This window comes from Papio anubis, chromosome 2 (assembly GCF_008728515.1).
Source record: "Papio anubis isolate 15944 chromosome 2, Panubis1.0, whole genome shotgun sequence".
In the NCBI taxonomy this organism is placed as follows: domain Eukaryota; kingdom Metazoa; phylum Chordata; class Mammalia; order Primates; family Cercopithecidae; genus Papio; species Papio anubis.
In genome coordinates, this window is record NC_044977.1 from 48,729,233 (window position 1) to 48,746,769 (window position 17,537).

The 17,537-nt window shown below is 43.4% G+C and overlaps 1 protein-coding gene across 1 annotated transcript in view; it reads left to right on the forward strand.

The window, feature by feature from the left end:
- Positions 1–17,537, forward strand: part of HMCES (5-hydroxymethylcytosine binding, ES cell specific) — a 29,606-nt gene that overhangs the window by 10,468 nt on the left and 1,601 nt on the right. The window contains exons 3-6 of the mRNA XM_003906883.5: positions 2,020–2,163; positions 3,850–3,975; positions 11,269–11,450; positions 14,949–15,141. Coding sequence (XP_003906932.1) covers positions 2,020–2,163; positions 3,850–3,975; positions 11,269–11,450; positions 14,949–15,141 — 645 coding nt within the window. The remainder of the gene's footprint in view (positions 1–2,019; positions 2,164–3,849; positions 3,976–11,268; positions 11,451–14,948; positions 15,142–17,537) is intronic.

Sequence of the window (17,537 nt, forward strand, 5' to 3'; positions counted from 1 at the left end):
TCCAGGTCCTGGAGTGCAGTGGCTCAGTCACAGCTCACTAGCAGCCTCAACTTCCCAGGCTCAAGTGGTCCTCCTACCTCTGCCTTCTAAGTAGCTAGAACTACAGATGCATGCCACCACACCCGGATAATTTTTTTTTTTTTTGGTAGGAACAGGAGTTTGCCATGTTGCCCAGGTTAGTATGTACAATGTTTATGCCCAGAGAAACCCATTAGAGACTCAGGGTCCAAGGTTTTTACTGGAGGCTGATCATGTAGGGCACTCTGCCTAGCAGGTACCAAAATTTCAGACTCCCAGAAGGAAAACAGGTGTTTGGCATAAACTTTATTGTTTACATAGACTAGGCAGAATAAACCACCCTTATGAGTTGGAGAAAGGTGAGAACACTCTCAAAATCTAGTTCTGAGATGTTAATCAAGGGCCAACCTTGTATATAGATTTTCCTAAAAATAGCATCCTCCAGTGCTTTGAGAGACCGAGGCAGGAAAATCGCTTGAGCCTAAGAGTTCGAAACCAGACCAGGCACAGTGACTCATGCCTGTAATCACAGCACTTTGGGAGGCTGAGGTGGTTGGATCACAAGGTCAGGAGCTCAATACCAGCCTGGCCAGTATGGTGAAACCCTGTCTTTAGTAAAAATGCAAAAATTAGCCAGGCGTGGTGGTGGAAGCCTATAGTCCCAGCTACTCGGGAGGCTGAGGCAGGAGAATTGCTTGAACCCAGGAGGCAGAGGTTGCAGTGAGCCGAGATCATGCCACTGCACTCCAGCCTGGGCAACAAAGACTCCATCTCAAAAAAAAAAAAAAAAAAATTCGAGACCTGCCTGAGGAACAAAGTAAGACCTCATCTCTACAAAATAGCTGAGCATGGTGGTGTGCACCTGTAGTCCCAGCTACTTGGGAGGCTGAAGCAGGAGGATCACCTGAGCCCAGGAGTTCAACGTTGCAGTGAGCTGTGATTGTGCCACTGCACTCCAGGCTGGGCAACAAAGTGAAACCTGTCTCTAAAAAACAAAAAAGTTTAAAGAAACTAAACCTGTTTGCATCCCTCTGCCTTATTCAAGTAGAATGTCTTACGTTCCAGTAAATATGAATGCTAAAAAACGCAAGTTACCTACATCATGCTAAATCATTAAATTGTTTTTGGTTGGTTGTGGTGGCTCACAGCTGTAATCCCAACACTTTGGGAGGCCAAGGTGGGCGAATCACTTGAGCCCAGGAGTTCAAGACCAGCCTGGGCAACATAGTGAAACCCCATCTCTATAAACAATACAAAAATTAGCTGGGTATGGTAGCGTGTGTCTGTAGTCCCAGCTACTTGGCAAATCACTTGAGCCCAGGAGTTCAAGACCAGCCTGGGCAACATAGCAAAACCCCATCTCTATAAACAATACAAAAATTAGCTGGGTATGGTGGCATGTGTCTGTAGTCCCACCTACTTGGGAGGCTGAGGTGGGAGGATGACTTGAGCCCAGAAGGTAGAGGTTGCATTGAGCCAAGATTGCGCCACTGCACTCTAGCCTGGATGACAGAGCCAGACCTTATCTCAAAAACAGTAAAAAAATTGTTTTCAAGTAGATTCCCTTTTTAAAAATAATCTTGAATTCTTTTTTTTTTTTTTTTTTTTTGAGACGGAGTCTTGCTCTGTAGCCCAGGCTGGAGTGCAGTAGCCGGATCTCAGCTCACTGCAAGCTCCGCCTGCCGGGTTCACGCCATTCTCAGGCCTCAGCCTCCCGACTAGCTGGGACTACAGGCGTCCGCCACCTCACCCGGCTAGGTTTTTTTGTATTTTGTAGTAGAGACGGGGTTTCACCGTGTTAGCCAGGATGGTCTCGATCTCCTGACCTCGTGATCCGCCCGTCTCGGCCTCCCAAAGTGCTGGGATTACAGGCTTGAGCCACTGCGCCTGGCCATAATCTTGAATTCTTTATATTTCAATACTACTAAATAATGTAATAAATACGTATGTTAAATTAGAATTTCATTATGATCTCCTCACTAGATCTTCTTTCCGTGGCAGGATGCAGACTCATCTGAGCGTATCATTGCTCCTATGCGCTGGGGCTTGGTGCCTTCTTGGTTCAAAGAAAGTGATCCTTCCAAGCTACAGTTCAATACTACCAACTGTCGTAGTGATACCATAATGGAGAAACGGTCATTTAAGGTAGGTGGCTGGTAGCTATTAGTGCCCTGTATACCTGAGAAATAAGGCTCCAAAGGGTGTTTCCATCCTAGCCTACAGAGGACAACCAAAAATAAATAACATAAAAAAGAATGTTCCCCGTTGTTAATGTGGAATGCTATTTTGTTACTACATAACAAACCACACCAGAGAGTAGTGTGAAACAAAATGATAAACATTATCTCTATGTTCTCTGGGTTGACTGGGCTCATCTGGGCAGTTTTCACTTGGAAGTTCTCATGTTGCAATTAGATGGCAGCTGAGGCTGCTTGTCCAAGATGACTTCTTCACCCACATCTGACACTTCAGCTGGGATGACTAGAACAACTAGAAGGCTTTCCACATGCCTAACTCGAGGGTGTCAGGGTAGCCAGGCTTCTGTCATGGTGACTCATTTATCCCAGAGCTCATGATCCAACAGAGCAGGACAGAAGATACAAGGCTTTGTCTTATAGCATCACTTAATCTTGGCAGTCATACGGCATTACTTATGCTGTATTCTTTTATTATTGTTATTAGTATTATTATTATTTTTAATAGAAACAAAGTCTGGCTATGTTGCCTAGGCTGGTCTCAAACTCCTGGGCTCAAGTGATTCTCCTGTCTGGGCCTCCCAAAGTGCTGGGATTATAGGTGTGAGCTAGCATCCTGGCCTACTTCTGTTGCATTCTATGGGTTACACAGAGCCAGCCCAAATTCAGTGTGGGAGGTGTCTATGAAACGTGAATACTGGGAAGCATGCTTCATTGGGAAGGCACCTTTGAAGACTAGCTATCACAAGTACCTATTTGTTAGAAAAGAGGTGATTGCTTTTATGTACATTATTTAATCTTTTCAACATCTGTGTGAGTTATGACTTTCTTTATACATAAGAGAGGTACAGAGAAATTAAATAACTGTTTTAAGGTCATACATTGGCAGACCTCAGATTTTATGTATTTATTTGTTTTTTTTTTGTTTTGTTTTGTTTTGTTTTGTTTTTTTGAGACGGAGTCTCGCGCTGTGTCACCCAGGCTGGAGTGCAGTGGCGCGATCTCGGCTCACTGCAAGCTCCGCCTCCCAGGTTCACGCCATTCTCCTGCCTCAGCCTCCGAGTAGCTGGGACTACAGGCGCCCGCCACCACGCCCGGCTAGTTTTTTGTATTTTTAGTAGAGACGAGGTTTCACCATGTTAGCCCGGATGGTCTCGATCTCCTGACCTCGTGATCCACCCGCCTCAGCCTCCCAAAGTGCTGGGATTACAGGCTTGAGCCACCGCGCCCGGCCCTGTTTGTTTTTTTTATTTATTTTGAGATAGAGTCTCATTCTTTCACCCAGGCTGGAGTGCAGTGGCACGATCTTGACTCACTGCTACCTCTGCCTTCCAAGTTCAAGTGATTCTCGTGCTTCAGCCTCCCAAGTAGCTGGGACTACAGGTGTGCACCACCATGCCCAGCTAATTTTTATATTTTTAGTAGAAATGGGGTTTCACCTTGTTGGCCAGACTGGTCTCAAACTCCTGACCTCAAGTGATCCTCCCATCTCGGCCTCCCAAAGTGTTGGGATTACAGCCGTGAGCCACCGCGCCTGGCCCAAACCTCAGATTTTAACTCAAGTTCGCCAAGTAATGGCAGTCTATGAAACATTATTGTATTACTAAGACCATATCTTGCTCACATTTTCCCTCAGGTGCCTCTGGGAAAGGGAAGACGCTGTGTCGTTTTAGCAGATGGATTCTATGAGTGGCAGCGATGTCAAGGAACAAACCAGAGGCAGCCGTACTTCATCTATTTTCCTCAAATCAAGACAGAGAAGGTATCATTATCAGCATTCACAATATATATTTGGAAAGGCACAAGGAAACAATCAAAGGACATTTTTTTCTTCCCTCGTAGTTTTATTTATTTGTTTTAAAATAACAGCTTTAGCCCAGTGCGGTGACTCATGCCTGTGATCCCAGCACTTTGGGAGCCCAAGATGGGAAGACTGCTTGAGCCCAGGAGTTTGAGACCAGCCTGGTCAAGATGGCGAAACCCCGTTTCTACAAACAATACAAAACTAGCTGGGCATGGTGGCGTGCACCTGTAGTCCCAGCTACTTGGAAGGCTGAGGTGGGAGGATCGCTTGAACCCATGAGATAGAGGCCGCAATGAGCTATGGTCACACCACTGCACTGGGTGACAGAGAAAGAGTCTGTCAAAATAAAGTGAAATGAAATGAGCTCATTGAGAGATAATTTACCATAAAATTCACCTTTTTAAAATGTGCAATTCAGGAATGTTTTAGTATATTCAAAGTATGCAATTATTACCTCTATTTTTAGAATATTTTTGTCTCTAGAAGGAAACTCCATATCCATTAGCAATCACTCTTCATTCTCCACTATGCCCAGCCCCTGTCAAACACCAATCTACTTTCCATCTCTATGGATTTGCCTATTTTGGACATTACATAAAAATGGAATCATAGACTGTGTGGTCTTTTGTGACTGACTTCTTTGATTTAGCATAATGTTTTCAAGATTCATCCATGTTTGGCATGGATCAGCACTTCATTCCTTTTTGTAAAGATATACCACATTTTGTTAATTCATTCATCAGTTGATAGACACTTGGATTATTTCTACTTTTTGGTTATTATGAATAATGCTGCTATGAACATTCATTTACAAGTTTTTGCATGGATACATGTTTTCATCTCTCTTGGATAGATGCCTAGGAGTGGAATTGCTAGGTCATATCATAACTCTATGTTTCCCTCATAAAACTTTCACTGTGGCTGGGCGCAGTGGTTCAGGCCACGCAGGTGGCTCATGCCTGTAATCCCAGCACTTTAGGAGGCCAAAGCAGGTGGATTGCTTGAGCTCAGGAGTTCAAGATCAATCTGGGCAACATGGCTAAAACCCATCTCTACCAAAAATACAAAAACTTAGCTGGGCATGGTCTCAGCTACTTGGGAGGCTGAGGTGGGAAGATGACTTGAGCCCAGGAGGTGGAGGTTGCAGTGAGCCAAGATCGTGCCACTGTACTCCAGCCTGAGTGACAGAGTGAGACGCCATCTCAAAAACAAAACAAAAACTCTTTCACTGTAAGATACAATTTGAGCTATTCATGTTAAAACATTATCAGGAGATTGCAAACAAATCAGACATGCCAACCTCATGTTTTATTTTTAATTAGATTATTTAGTCTGACACTGCTAAAACACCTGAGTTCTTAGCAGTTTGCTTGTTAAAATTGGGAATTGTTTGTTCACCTGTCATCTCATTTTGAGGACTGGAAATAGTGTTACCGAGTAAAAGGGACTTGCTACCCAATGTGCTAGAAGCCAATACCATGTCACTGAGTAGCTGGTCCCAGCTACTTGGCAGGCTGAGGTGGGATGATAGCTTGAGCCTGGGGTAGCAGGTGGAGGTTGCAGTGAGCCGAGATTGCACCACTGCACTCCAGCCTGGGTAACAGAGAAAAGGTTTTTTTTTGTTTTTTTTTTGAGACAGAGTCTCACTCTGTTGCCCAGGCTGGAGTGCAGTGGCTGGATCTCAGCTCACTGCAAGCTCCGCCTCCCGGGTTTATGCCATTCTCCTGCCTCAGCCTCCCGCGTAGCTGGGACTACAGGTGCCCGCCACCTCGCCCAGCTAGTTTTTTTGTACTTTTTAGTAGAGACGGGGTTTCACCATGTTCGCCAGGATGATCTCGATCTCCTGACCTTGTGATCCGCCCGTCTCGGCCTCCCAAAGTACTGGGATTACAGGCTTGAGCCACCACGCCCGGCCAGAAAAGTTTTTTATTGCAAGTCGACTAACAAGAAGATAGGAGTCCAGCTCCTCTCTGTCTCCCTTGCTGGCTTTAAGGCAGTACTTTTATTTAAAAAAAGGTTTAGGGAATGGATTCTAGGATTAGTAGGTGATTGGTGGAAGGAAAAGGGAGGCCTGGAAAGTCTTCAGGTATGTGCAGTTATCTCTTCCTGCCTCCATATAGGTCTCATGTGCAAATTCAGGGGGAGTTAGTATGAAACGTGGTGGAAATTCAGGCTGTGATATAAGCAAGCTTGTTTTGCATATACTCTAGTCAGTTATATTGGTTCCAACCAATTCAGCGAGTTTTGTTATCTTACAGGCGGAGGGAGTTTCACTGTTTCAGCAAGTTGTTTCTTTTCTCATGTGCTATCCTATAAGCCCAAGAATTTAGTCATTGGTGTTTTTTTGTTGTTGTTGTTTGTTTGTTTGTTTTTAACTCCTGGGGCACAGTTTCAGTAGTCAAGAGAGTTTGCTTCACTCTCAGAAAATCCCCTATCAGTGATGGGTGCACCAAAATCTCAGAAGTCACCACTAAAGAATTTATTCATATAACCAGATACCACCTGTTCCCCAGAAACCTATTGAAATGTAAATTAAAAAAGAAAATCCCGGCCGGGCGCGGTGGCTCAAGCCTGTAATCCCAGCACTTTGGGAGGCCGAGACGGGCGAGACTCCGTCTCAAAAAAAAAAAGAGAATCCCCTGTTTAGCCAATCTAGTAACACACAAATGATTTGGTACAAGACAAGATTAATTTATAAAAACATCTGTCAATTATAATAGCAAATATTAAGCACTTACTACAAGTCAGTTACTCTGTCTAGGAACTTAATGTATATTAGCTTAATATACATTAATTCTTTTTTTTTTTTTTTTTTTTTTTGAGACAGAGTTTCACTCTTGTTGCCCAGGATGGAGTGCAATGGTGTGGTCTCAGCTCACTGCGCCTCACCTCCTAGTTTCAGTGAATTCCTACCTCGGCCTCGAATAGCTGGGATTACAGGTGCTTTCCACCTTGCCCAGCTAATTTTTTGTATTTTAGTAGAGGCAGGGTTACACCATGTTAACCAGGCTGTTCTCTAACTCCTGACCTCAGGTGATCCACCTGCCTCAGCACCCAACAAGTGCTGGGATTACAGGCATGAGCCACTGTGCCTGGCCGTGAACTTAATTTTTACACTACAGATAGTTGGGTTTTCCTTTTTGTTTCCGTGCGTAGATATTCTTTTAATTTGTGTTTAGAACATTTAATTTAATGTGTAATTATTGATGTGATTGGGTTTTTTTTGGAGGCGGAGTCTCGGCGCTGTGTCACCAGGCTGGAGTGCAGTGGCGCTTGATCTCGGCCTCACTGCAAGCTCCGCCTCCCAGGTTCAGGCCATTCTCCTGCCTCAGCCTCCCGAGTAGCTGGGACTGGCTCCCTTCCTGCGCCCGGCTAGTTTTTTGTATTTTAGTAGAGAGCGGGGTTTCACCATGTTAGCCAGGATGCCAGAGTCTCCTGACTTTCGTGATCGCCGCCTCGGCCTCCCAAAGTGCTGGGATTACAGGCTTGAGCCACCGCGCCCGGCCGTGAGTGGGTTAAAATCCATTGTTTTGCTAGTTTTCTATTTGTTCCATCAACTCTTTGTTCCTTTTCTCCTGATCTTTCTGTTTTTGGAATAATCTTTTGCCAGTGCATTTAAGTCTCCATTGGCTTATTATTTTTACCTCTTTTTTTTTTTTTTTTTTTTGAGGCGGAGTCTCGCTCTATCACACCAGGCTGGAGTGCAGTGGCGGATCTCAGCTCACTGCAAGCTCCGCCTGCCGGGTTCGCCATTCTCCTGCCTCAGCCTCCAGTATCTGGGTTTGGCTTCCGCACCTCGCCCGGCTAGTTTTTGTATTTTTTAGTAGAGATGGGGTTTCACCATGTTAGCCAGGTTGGTCTCGATCTCCTGACCTTGTGATCCGCCCGTCTCGGCCTCCCAAAGTGCTGGGATTACAGGCTTGAGCCACCGTGCCCGGCCTATTTTTACCTCTTAAAAATGTTTTTAGTAGTTGCCTTACAGCTTACAGTATACATTTTAAGTTAATAATATTCTGTCTTTATACACTACACTACCATTGAAAAGACCTTACAACAGTATTCTCCCAGTTCCTCCTGTCTTTTGGGCTACTGTTATGCATTTTATTTTTACATATGCTATAAACTTACAATACATTGCTATTATTTTGCTGTAGATGGTCAGTTATGTTTTAGAGTGTTAAAAAATAAAAGTCTGTACATGTACCTTCATTTTAGCCATTTTCATGGATCTTCACTTATTTGTATAGATCCAGTTTTCTCTCTGGTATTACAGTCCTTCTGCCTGAAGGACTTTAAGTTTTCTTGTGGTGTGGGTCTGCTGGTAATGAATTCTGATTTTTTTTTTTTGTCTGAAAAAGTATCTATTTATTTTTAAAAAGTCATCATGATGCTTTTTATTGAGATATAATTCACATATAATAAAATTCACCCTTTTAAAATGTACAGTGGTTTTTAGTATATTCAAAACCTTGGCCAGGCATGGTGGGTCACACCTGTAAAATTAGCCATGCATGGTGGCTCATGCCTGTGGTCCCAGCTACTTGGGAGACTGAGGTGGGAATATCACATGCGCTTAGGAGGTCGAAGTTGCAGTGAGCAGAGATCACACCACTACACTCCACCCTGGGTGACAGAGCAAGACCCTGTCAAAAAAAAAAAAAAAAAACCCACAAAATGTTTTGCAGCCATCATCACTAATTCCACAATACTGTTATCAACCCCAAATAAAACCATACCCATTAGTAGTCACTTTCCATACCTCCCTGTCTTTAACCCTTGGCAACCACTGTCTTTGTTTTTGAGAGGTATTTTTCACTGTGTATAAGATTCTGGGTTAGTGGTGTTTCGTTTTCTTTCAGTCCTGCAAAAAAATACACTTCATTGTCTCTGGCTCTCATAGTTTCTTTTGAGAAGTCTAGTGTGTAACTGTCTTTTTTCTTTTGTATGTAATGCATAAATGTGTGCTTCTCTCACCGCCTTCCCCTCCACCCCTGCCTTTAAGATTTTTTCTTAGGGCAGCTGTTTGAATACATTGTGTGTACGTGTTTTGGCCTATTCTCTTTGCTGCTTGGATCTGCAGTTTGATATCTTTCATAATTTATGGAAATTTATTGGCTTTTTCTTCAAATATTTCTTCTGCCTGATTTTCTCTTTCTGGGATTCTAATGACACATGTTAGATGATTTAATTGTCCCATCGTTCTTGGATATTCTCTCCATTTTTCTTTCTTTTTTTCTCTGTTTCAGTTTGGCTAATTTTCATTGACTTTTTTTTTTTTTTTTTGAGATGAAGTCTCGCTCTGTCACCCAAGCTGGAGTACAGTGGTGCAATCTTGGCTCACTGCAACCCCTGCTTCCCAGGTTCATAAATTCTGCCTCAGCCTCCCAAGTAGCTGGGATTACAGGCACACACCACCATGCCTGGCTAATTTTTTTTTTTTTTTGTATTTTTAGTAGAGACGGGGTTTCATCGGGGTTTCATCATGTTGGCCACGCGGGTCTTGAATGCCTGACCTCCCAGAGTGCTGGGATTACAGGCATGAGCCACTGCGCCTGGCCATTATTGACCTATCCTTAAGTTCACTGAGTCTTTCTTATAGTTTCTATCTCTCTGCTAAAATTCCTTATCTGTTCATGTATGTTGTCCACCTTTTCCACAAGAGTCTTTGACATTAATTTTACTTCAAGTTCTCTGATAATTTTAGCATCTGGGAAATGTAACCTCTTGAATCTGGTTCTATTAGTTTGTATATCTCTTGGTGGTTGATTGCTTTAGCTTTTTTTGTGTGTCTTGTAATTTTTTATTGTTGCCAGAGATGATATGTAGGACAGAGACTGAGATTAATAATATGTCTGGAAATTCTTCTATTAGGCCATTAATATATGAGGTTAAGTCAGTCTTGTCAGGAATTGAACTGGGTTTCAACTTTGTTGTCATTACAGTGCCTTTGTTTGATCACAGGCTTTCAAGGGCTCTGGTGTTACCCATTGTTTAGGGTAAGGATCGACTTTCCAGAGGGTTTCTCAGCAGCCCTGCTCTCTTCAGTTGTTGGATTTTCCTGTGATCCTGTGCCTTAGACAGGGTCTTTCTTGTGCCCTTTTCCCTCTTCCAGAAGTAGACTGCTTCTGCTTGTCACTTAATGTTTGTCATCTAAACAGAGGTGGAGGCAGCTCTCCGTTCAGTCTGTCTTAGGCAGACCTGGCTCTGTGACTTAGTCTTCCCCAGGGCGTAGGGGGCTTTTTCTTTCTCTCCTTCCCCAGCCTCTGTGGGTCTTTACCTGTATCCTAGACGTGAAAGGGATTATTACCCTTTCCCTGGCAGCTTAAGACTTTTGCTCCTTAGGGAAAAGTGATTAGGTGAGGCAAGGGAGCTTGACTTTAAAGTATGCAACAGTGAGGATGGCTTCCTCCAGGCTCCTGCCCTGTCCCCAGTGTTTTTCGAGCACTCGCAACGTCCAAGAAGAAGAGCCTGTGAGCTGGTGCAGACTCCTCTGAGGTTTGCAGCTCCCAGGGATTCTGTACTATCCTACCAGCCCATACGCTGCTTGTAGAAATGTGATAATAACATTATCTGAATTCTTACCTGCTTGTATGAAGGCTTGTGTCTTCCTCCTGTTGCTGCCAATAAGCCAGTACTTGTGTCCCATTGCCCCTTGGAGGACCCTGTCTTTTCTTAAATTTCACGGAAATTCATCGACCTCACCTCTCTGATAAGTTTAAGAAAAGTTATGATTTTGCATATTATCCAGCTTTTTTCTTATTGTTAGAATACAAGTGATGTTCTTTCCAGCTTTCTACATTTTAGGCCTTGAATTGAGTTTTGAACGGCAAGTAGGAATTGGCATGAAATTCAATTCAATTAAGAAAGGGTGGGAAGGACATTTTGGGCAGAGGAAGATTGCTTCAGCAAGACACAGGAGCATGAAATTTCATGAGAGCTTCATTTACCAACAGCTGGTTTGGGTTCAAATTAACAATGTGAGTGATAGCTAGAATGGTGGGTCAGTTCACGGAAGGCCTAAATGTCCAGTGAAGGTGTTAAATTCTGAAAGTATTAAAGAGCCATGAATCTATAGCTTCAGTTGGCATTTGCCACCAACCTTCTTTCCTTTGGTGACAGAGGGGTTAGTAAGACATGGGCTGAATTACTTTTAAAATGATTTCCATGCTCTTGAGTCTGAAGTAGTACCCAACCTGCATGTAGAAGAAGTCTGCTGTGTGCATCTAATCTGCCCATATATTTTGCTTCCAGTCAGGTAGCACTGGTGCTGCAGATAGTCCTGAGAACTGGGAGAAAGTCTGGGACAACTGGAGGCTGCTGACAATGGCTGGGATCTTTGACTGCTGGGAGCCCCCAGAGGGAGGAGATGTCCTGTATTCCTATACCATCATCACAGTGGATTCTTGCAAAGGCTTGAGTGACATCCACCACAGGCAAGTCATACTTCTTACCCCTGGATCCAAAAGGATCCAAAGGAGAGTTTGTCCTCTGCTTTTAGGTAGCTTTAGAGAGTAGGAAACCAAGTCGTTTTACAAGGCAAAGTTACAATCAGTTTGACTTTAACATGACATACATTCCTAAAAATCACTGTACTATGTAAAAGGATAGAATAAAAACCACATAACTTAAGGAGAAAATGGGGTTGAGACAACACTTAAAATGTTGTCAGTGACACATTAAAAATAATGGAAACCTAATAAAACAGTAACACTGCTTTATTCATGTTAAGTGGTTAAGAAATAAATAAATATTACAGGCAGGGCACAGTGGCTCACGCCTGTAATCCCAGCACTTTGGGAGGCTGAGGTGGGTGGGTCACGAGGTCAGGAGATTGAGACCATCCTGGCTAACACGGTGAAACCCCGTCTCTACTAAAAATACAAAAACTAAATTAGCTGGGCGTGGTGGCGGGTGCCTGTAGCCCCAGCTACTTGGGAGACTGAGGTGAGAGAATGGCATGAACCTGGGAGGTGGAGCTTGCAGTGAGCTGAGCTCATTCCACTGGACCCCAGCCTGGGCGACAGAATGAGATTCCATCTCAAAAAATAAGTAAATAAATACATAAATACATACTACAATAAATATGGCACTTTACCTTGACAAGACCTGAAGTTTGCTTGTGGAAGTGGGTGTTGGAAGAAATGCATCTCATGAGTTACTGTGAAGTTGTGGAAGGAAGGTTATGTAAAATTTTTTATCTTTTGCAGTCTTAAATCCTGGGGCACATTTTTTCTCCTTTGAACGTATTTCCTTTGAGGCATGCATTTGTAATAGATACTGTTTAATCAAAATTGAATATTTGATTCAATGTATAGCCTTCTCCGATTAACTTCTGTATCACTGCTAGAAATTCTTTAGCGGCATTTTCATCTGTACTTGTGGCTTCTCCCAATAGCAGAAAGCTTTGAAAATTGTCACCATGTTCGAAACCAGTGAACTAACCACCACTAGCACTAAAAGGAGCCACTTGTGGTATTTAAGGTTTTATTTATATATAGGTCTTATTTATATATTTTTTGTATAAACCTTATAGGTGCTTTTTTTTTTTTTTGGAGATGGAGTCTCACTCTTGTCGCCCAGGCTGGAATGCAATAGCGTGATCTCTGCTCATGCGACCTCCACCTCCCGAGTTCAGGCAATGATTCTCCTGCCTCAGCCTCCTGAGTAACTGGGATTACAGGCATGCACCACCATGCCTGGCTGATTAGGTGCTTATTTTTATATTTATTTTTTCAGTCACTGAGCAGAGGTCAAATATAGTTGCTTGTTTATATATAAATAAGTGCTTTCTCTCTCTTTTTTTTTTTCCTTGAGACAGAGTTCTGCTCTTGTGCCCCAGGCTAGAGCACAATGGTGCAATCTCAGCTCACTGCAACCTCCGCCTCCCAGGTACAAGTGATTCTCCTCCCTCAACCTCCCGAGTAGCTGGGATTATAGGCATGTGCCACCATGCCCGGCTAATTTTGTATTTTTTTTTTTAGTAGAGACGGGGTTTCTCCATGTTGGTCAGGCTGGTCTCGAACTCCCGACCTCAGGTGATCCGCCCGCCTCGGCCTTCCAAAGTGCTGGGATTACAGGCGTGAGCCACGGCGCCCAGCCAAATACTTTCTCTTTGTGAGAAAGGTTCCAATTTTTTTTTTTTTTTGGCACTCAGTCCATATGCTAAAGAATCTCTCCATTGCTTCTACTCTTTTAGGCCTGGTTAGTGTTGACTTCGGAGTAATTCTTTTTTTTTTTTTTTTCTTTTGAGACAGAGTCTTGCTCCATCGCCCAGGCTGCAGTGCAGTGGTGCGATATCGGGTCACTGCAAGCTCCGCCTCCCAGGTTCACACCATTCTCCTGTCTCAGCCTCCTGAGTAGCTGGGACTATAGGCGCACGCCGCCACGCCCGGCTAATTTTTTGTATTTTTAGTAGAGATGGGGTTTCACCGTGTTAGCCAGGATGGTCTCGATCTCCTGACCTTGTGATCTGCCCGCCTCGGCCTTCCAAAGTGCTGGGATTACAGGCGTGAGCCACCGCGCCCAGCCAGAGTACTTCTTGAAGTTGTTCCAGCCATGGTCATTTTGATTTATTTTTTTGTAGCATTATCACTGATGTGGACTCCTTGATATCCTTTGCTCGGGAAATAATCACGTTCTGATTTTTATTCCAGGATTCTTTACTATTTCAAGCTTCTCTTCAATATTTAAAATGTTTCCATTCACATGCACTGCCTACCATGTTTTGAGCCAGGAAACTTAGACATGTTTGAGATGTTAAATGTGTGTCTTTTTATATATATAGAAAAGTTCAGAAAGGCAAAAGAAGAGCAAAACACAATTTTGTGAAGTAGTATGTAGTGAGCAAAAGTAGCAGTCAGTGTTTGAGATGTATGCACTTTGTGTATTTCTACAAGGCTCAGTTCAGCTGGGTGCAGTTTTCTGTATTCACCTTGTGTTTCTCACAGATGAAACTGCATAAGCAAACACAAAATTTGCATTGTGCTCCAATTACTCTCTAATATATCAGTGGCACTGGAACAGATTTGCATTTTAAACATAAGCATTGGCAGAACTGACTATACTTGTATTCGACCTTTATAATTTTTGCCAGAGCTGAGTACTCCCTGAAGTGATTTTTTGGAGTTCTCCTGAAAAGAATGCAGTGTGACATCTGTCAGGATTACCTGCTTTAGCCTTGTCGTAGGTTATATCTGTGAAAATATGCTTTCATGTGATATAGTTCTCTTGTAGTAATTAACCTTTAAAAATTACATTTCATTTAATCTAAATCACCATTCATTTAAAAATGTACCATTGTTTTATGTTACAGTGTTTAACATTATTTTATATGTTATATATATGTTTAGGAGACAAATGAACATTTGTCTGTATCTGAATCAACTGTACCACCCAATAAAGTGTGTGCCACACTTTGCATTGACTGGGACATAAAACTGGAAGCTAAACCTAGTATATTTTCCTTACGTCCTCTGGGTACCCAGGAGTCATGTTTCACACCTTCTCTGCTTTTCTGACACATCATTTCCTTTTGTTCACAATTTTCTTAGTGTAAGTCTTTGAGAGGTGGTGAGGCTTGAGATTACTTTTGATAGACAAGTTTTCAAGAACTATTTTCCCTGCATTCTAGGCTGGAGTGTCATAGAAAGTTTACCAGTTTGCTAGAGTGGACACTGGAGTACCCTAGACCAGTCATAGTACTCATCACTGTCTTTGCCATGAAACTTTATAACGTGGCTCTCCAGGTGTTGAATCTGGTGCCCTGTCACCCTGTGCTCAGGGAACACATGGCAGCAATCAGCATGTGAAGCGCAGAGGGAGGGCAGGCTCCCCTTGTGATATCTGAGCTATCAGCTGACTCAAGTCTCTCTCCCTTCTCTCCTTATTCTCACGCTACCTCTCCCAACCATTGTCTTGACTTCCCTGGCCAGGATGCCTGCCATATTAGATGGAGAGGAGGCAGTTTCTAAATGGCTTGACTTTGGTGAAGTCTCAACTCAGGAAGCTCTGAAATTAATCCACTCGACAGAGAACATCACCTTCCATGCAGTCTCTTCTGTGGTGAACAACTCGCGAAACAATACTCCTGAGTGTCTGGCTCCTGTCGACTTGGTGGTCAAAAAGGTAGGGGCCTGTGACTGGTACAGTCCTTTTTGAGCTTTCTGTCTTCTGTCAGTGTGCCTTTCTTTTAGGATGTGGCCTTTTATGATTAGCCCTTTAATTTGGACCATCAAAAGCTCTCATGCCCCTTGTACACGGCAAGGTAGTGTAGAGCAGCGATTCTCAAACCTGGCTGTGACTCAGAGTTCCCAGGAGAAGAACTGTTTCAAAATGTAAATGCTAGACCCTATCCAGACATCCTGAATCAACATTTAGAGCTAGGCTTGGGCTTTTGTATAATTAAGAAGCTTCAGGCCGGGCACAGTGGCTTACACCTGTAATCCCAGCACTTTGGGAGGCTGAGGTGGGTGGATCACGAGGTCAAGAGATCGAGACCATTCTGGCCAACATGGTGAAACCCAGTCTCTACTAAAAATATAAAAATTAACTGGGCATGGTGGCCCATGCCTGTAATCGCAGCTACTTGGGAGGCTGAGGCAGGAGAATCACTTGAACCCAGGAAGTGGAGGTTGCAGTGAGCTGAGATCGGGCCACTGCACTCCAGCTTGGTGACAGAGTGAGACTCCGTTTCAAAAAAAAAAAAGTTTCAGCTGGGTGCAGTGGCTCATGCCTGTAATCCCAGCACTTAGAAGGCAGAGGTAGGAGGGTAGCTTTACCCCAGGAGTTCCAGACCTGCCTGGGCAATATAGTGAGACCCCGTTCTCCACAAAAAGGAAAAAAAAAAAAAAAAAAGCTTCTTTGATGAAATGAGTCTGATAAACCAAGTTTGAGGACTTCTAATCTAGACAGTGATTGTGAGAAAGACAAAGGAGCCCTTGACCATATTGTGTCTCCATCCCCAACCAGCTGTGATTTTTGGTGTCTCTTTTCTGTATCTTTGCTTTCTGAACTACAAGTTGGAGGAGCTCCAGTCCTTAGTCTCCTTCAGGAGGATTTGAGAGCATTCCTACCGTGAACCTTAACTTCTTAGAATCAGCAAGGATCCAGAGGGTGTATTTTAGGGAGGGAAGGCAAACAAGCAGTAGGCCTGCAGTGGGGAGAGAAGTTCCAGAGCAAAAAGCTGGTCCCCACTGACATTTGTGGGTAAGGGTTTAGGAGTAGCGATTGTTTTTAGGTGGCATGGAGGGACTTAAAGTAGGACATACTTGGAATGTTCCAAGAATAGACATTTTAGAATGCCGTGTTAAGGATGATTGTTAGAACAGCTAGCTGTCCCCTCTCTATTTTTCTTAAAGTTTTTTCCATACCCACAGTCAGTGTCATCTTTTTTTCTTTTGTCATGATTCTGATAAACTCCTGCAACTGTGGCACTTTTTAAAAATTAGATAACTCTAAAACTAATTCTATATACAGGTTGAATATCCCTATCCAAAATGCTTGGGAACAGAAGTGTTTTAGATTTTGAATTTTTTCAAATTTTGGAATATTTGCATTATATACTTCCTAGCTGAATATCCCAAATCTGAAATGTACCAACAAGCATTTCCTTTCAAAGTCATGTAAGCACTCAAAAAGTTTAGGATTTTGAAGCATTTTGGATCTTGGATTTTCAGGGTTAGGATGCTCAACCTGTATTCATTTTGGACTAGACACTGCCCAGTTCTGCCATGATCTGTTTTTTTTCTTTTTCCTTTTTAGAGACAGGGTCATGCTCTGTTGCCCAGGCTAGACTGCAGTGGCATGATCATAGTTCACTGTAGCCTCGAACTCCTGGGCTCAAACGATCCTCCCACCTCAGCCTCCCAGGTAGCTCAGCCTACAAGCGTACACCACCATGCCTGACTCATTTTTTAAATTTTTTATAGAGATGGGGTCTTCCTATGTTTCCTAGGCTGTTCTCAAACTCATGGGCTTGATATTCCCACCTCAGCCTCCGAAAGTGCTGGGATTACAGGCATGCACCACTGCACCTAACCCTGTCATGGTGTTTACTCCAAAAGATGTCACATTCTGGAGAGGTGGCATTGTGCCAATTCAGAACCTTTCAGTTCAGGGTTGGGGTGTGATGTAAAGCAAGCCAATAGGGAGTAGTGACAGTCAAGCAGAGGTTGTACAGATTGTCTGCACAAAGAGGAAACAATGTAGCCATATCACAGTGGCTGTTAGAAATTCTTCTATATCTCTCCAGTCTCATTTTCCAACACTCCCCCTGGGTCATGCTGAATTACATTCTTTTCCCTGAGAATGCTTCATTCTCTGCACATTTGGAATGCCTTTCAGTTCTCTTCTCTGGCTGGTCCCACACAATCCTCTGTGAAACCTTCTCTAAGAGCTGCTTTCCTGCCCCTTAGAGCATACTCCTCTCTTTCCACTCTTTACTGGTGGGCCCCAACTGGCCCTTAGTAACATTTTCCAAGCCTGGGTAAGTACCTAATGCCTCTTCCCCTTTTTCTTCCCTG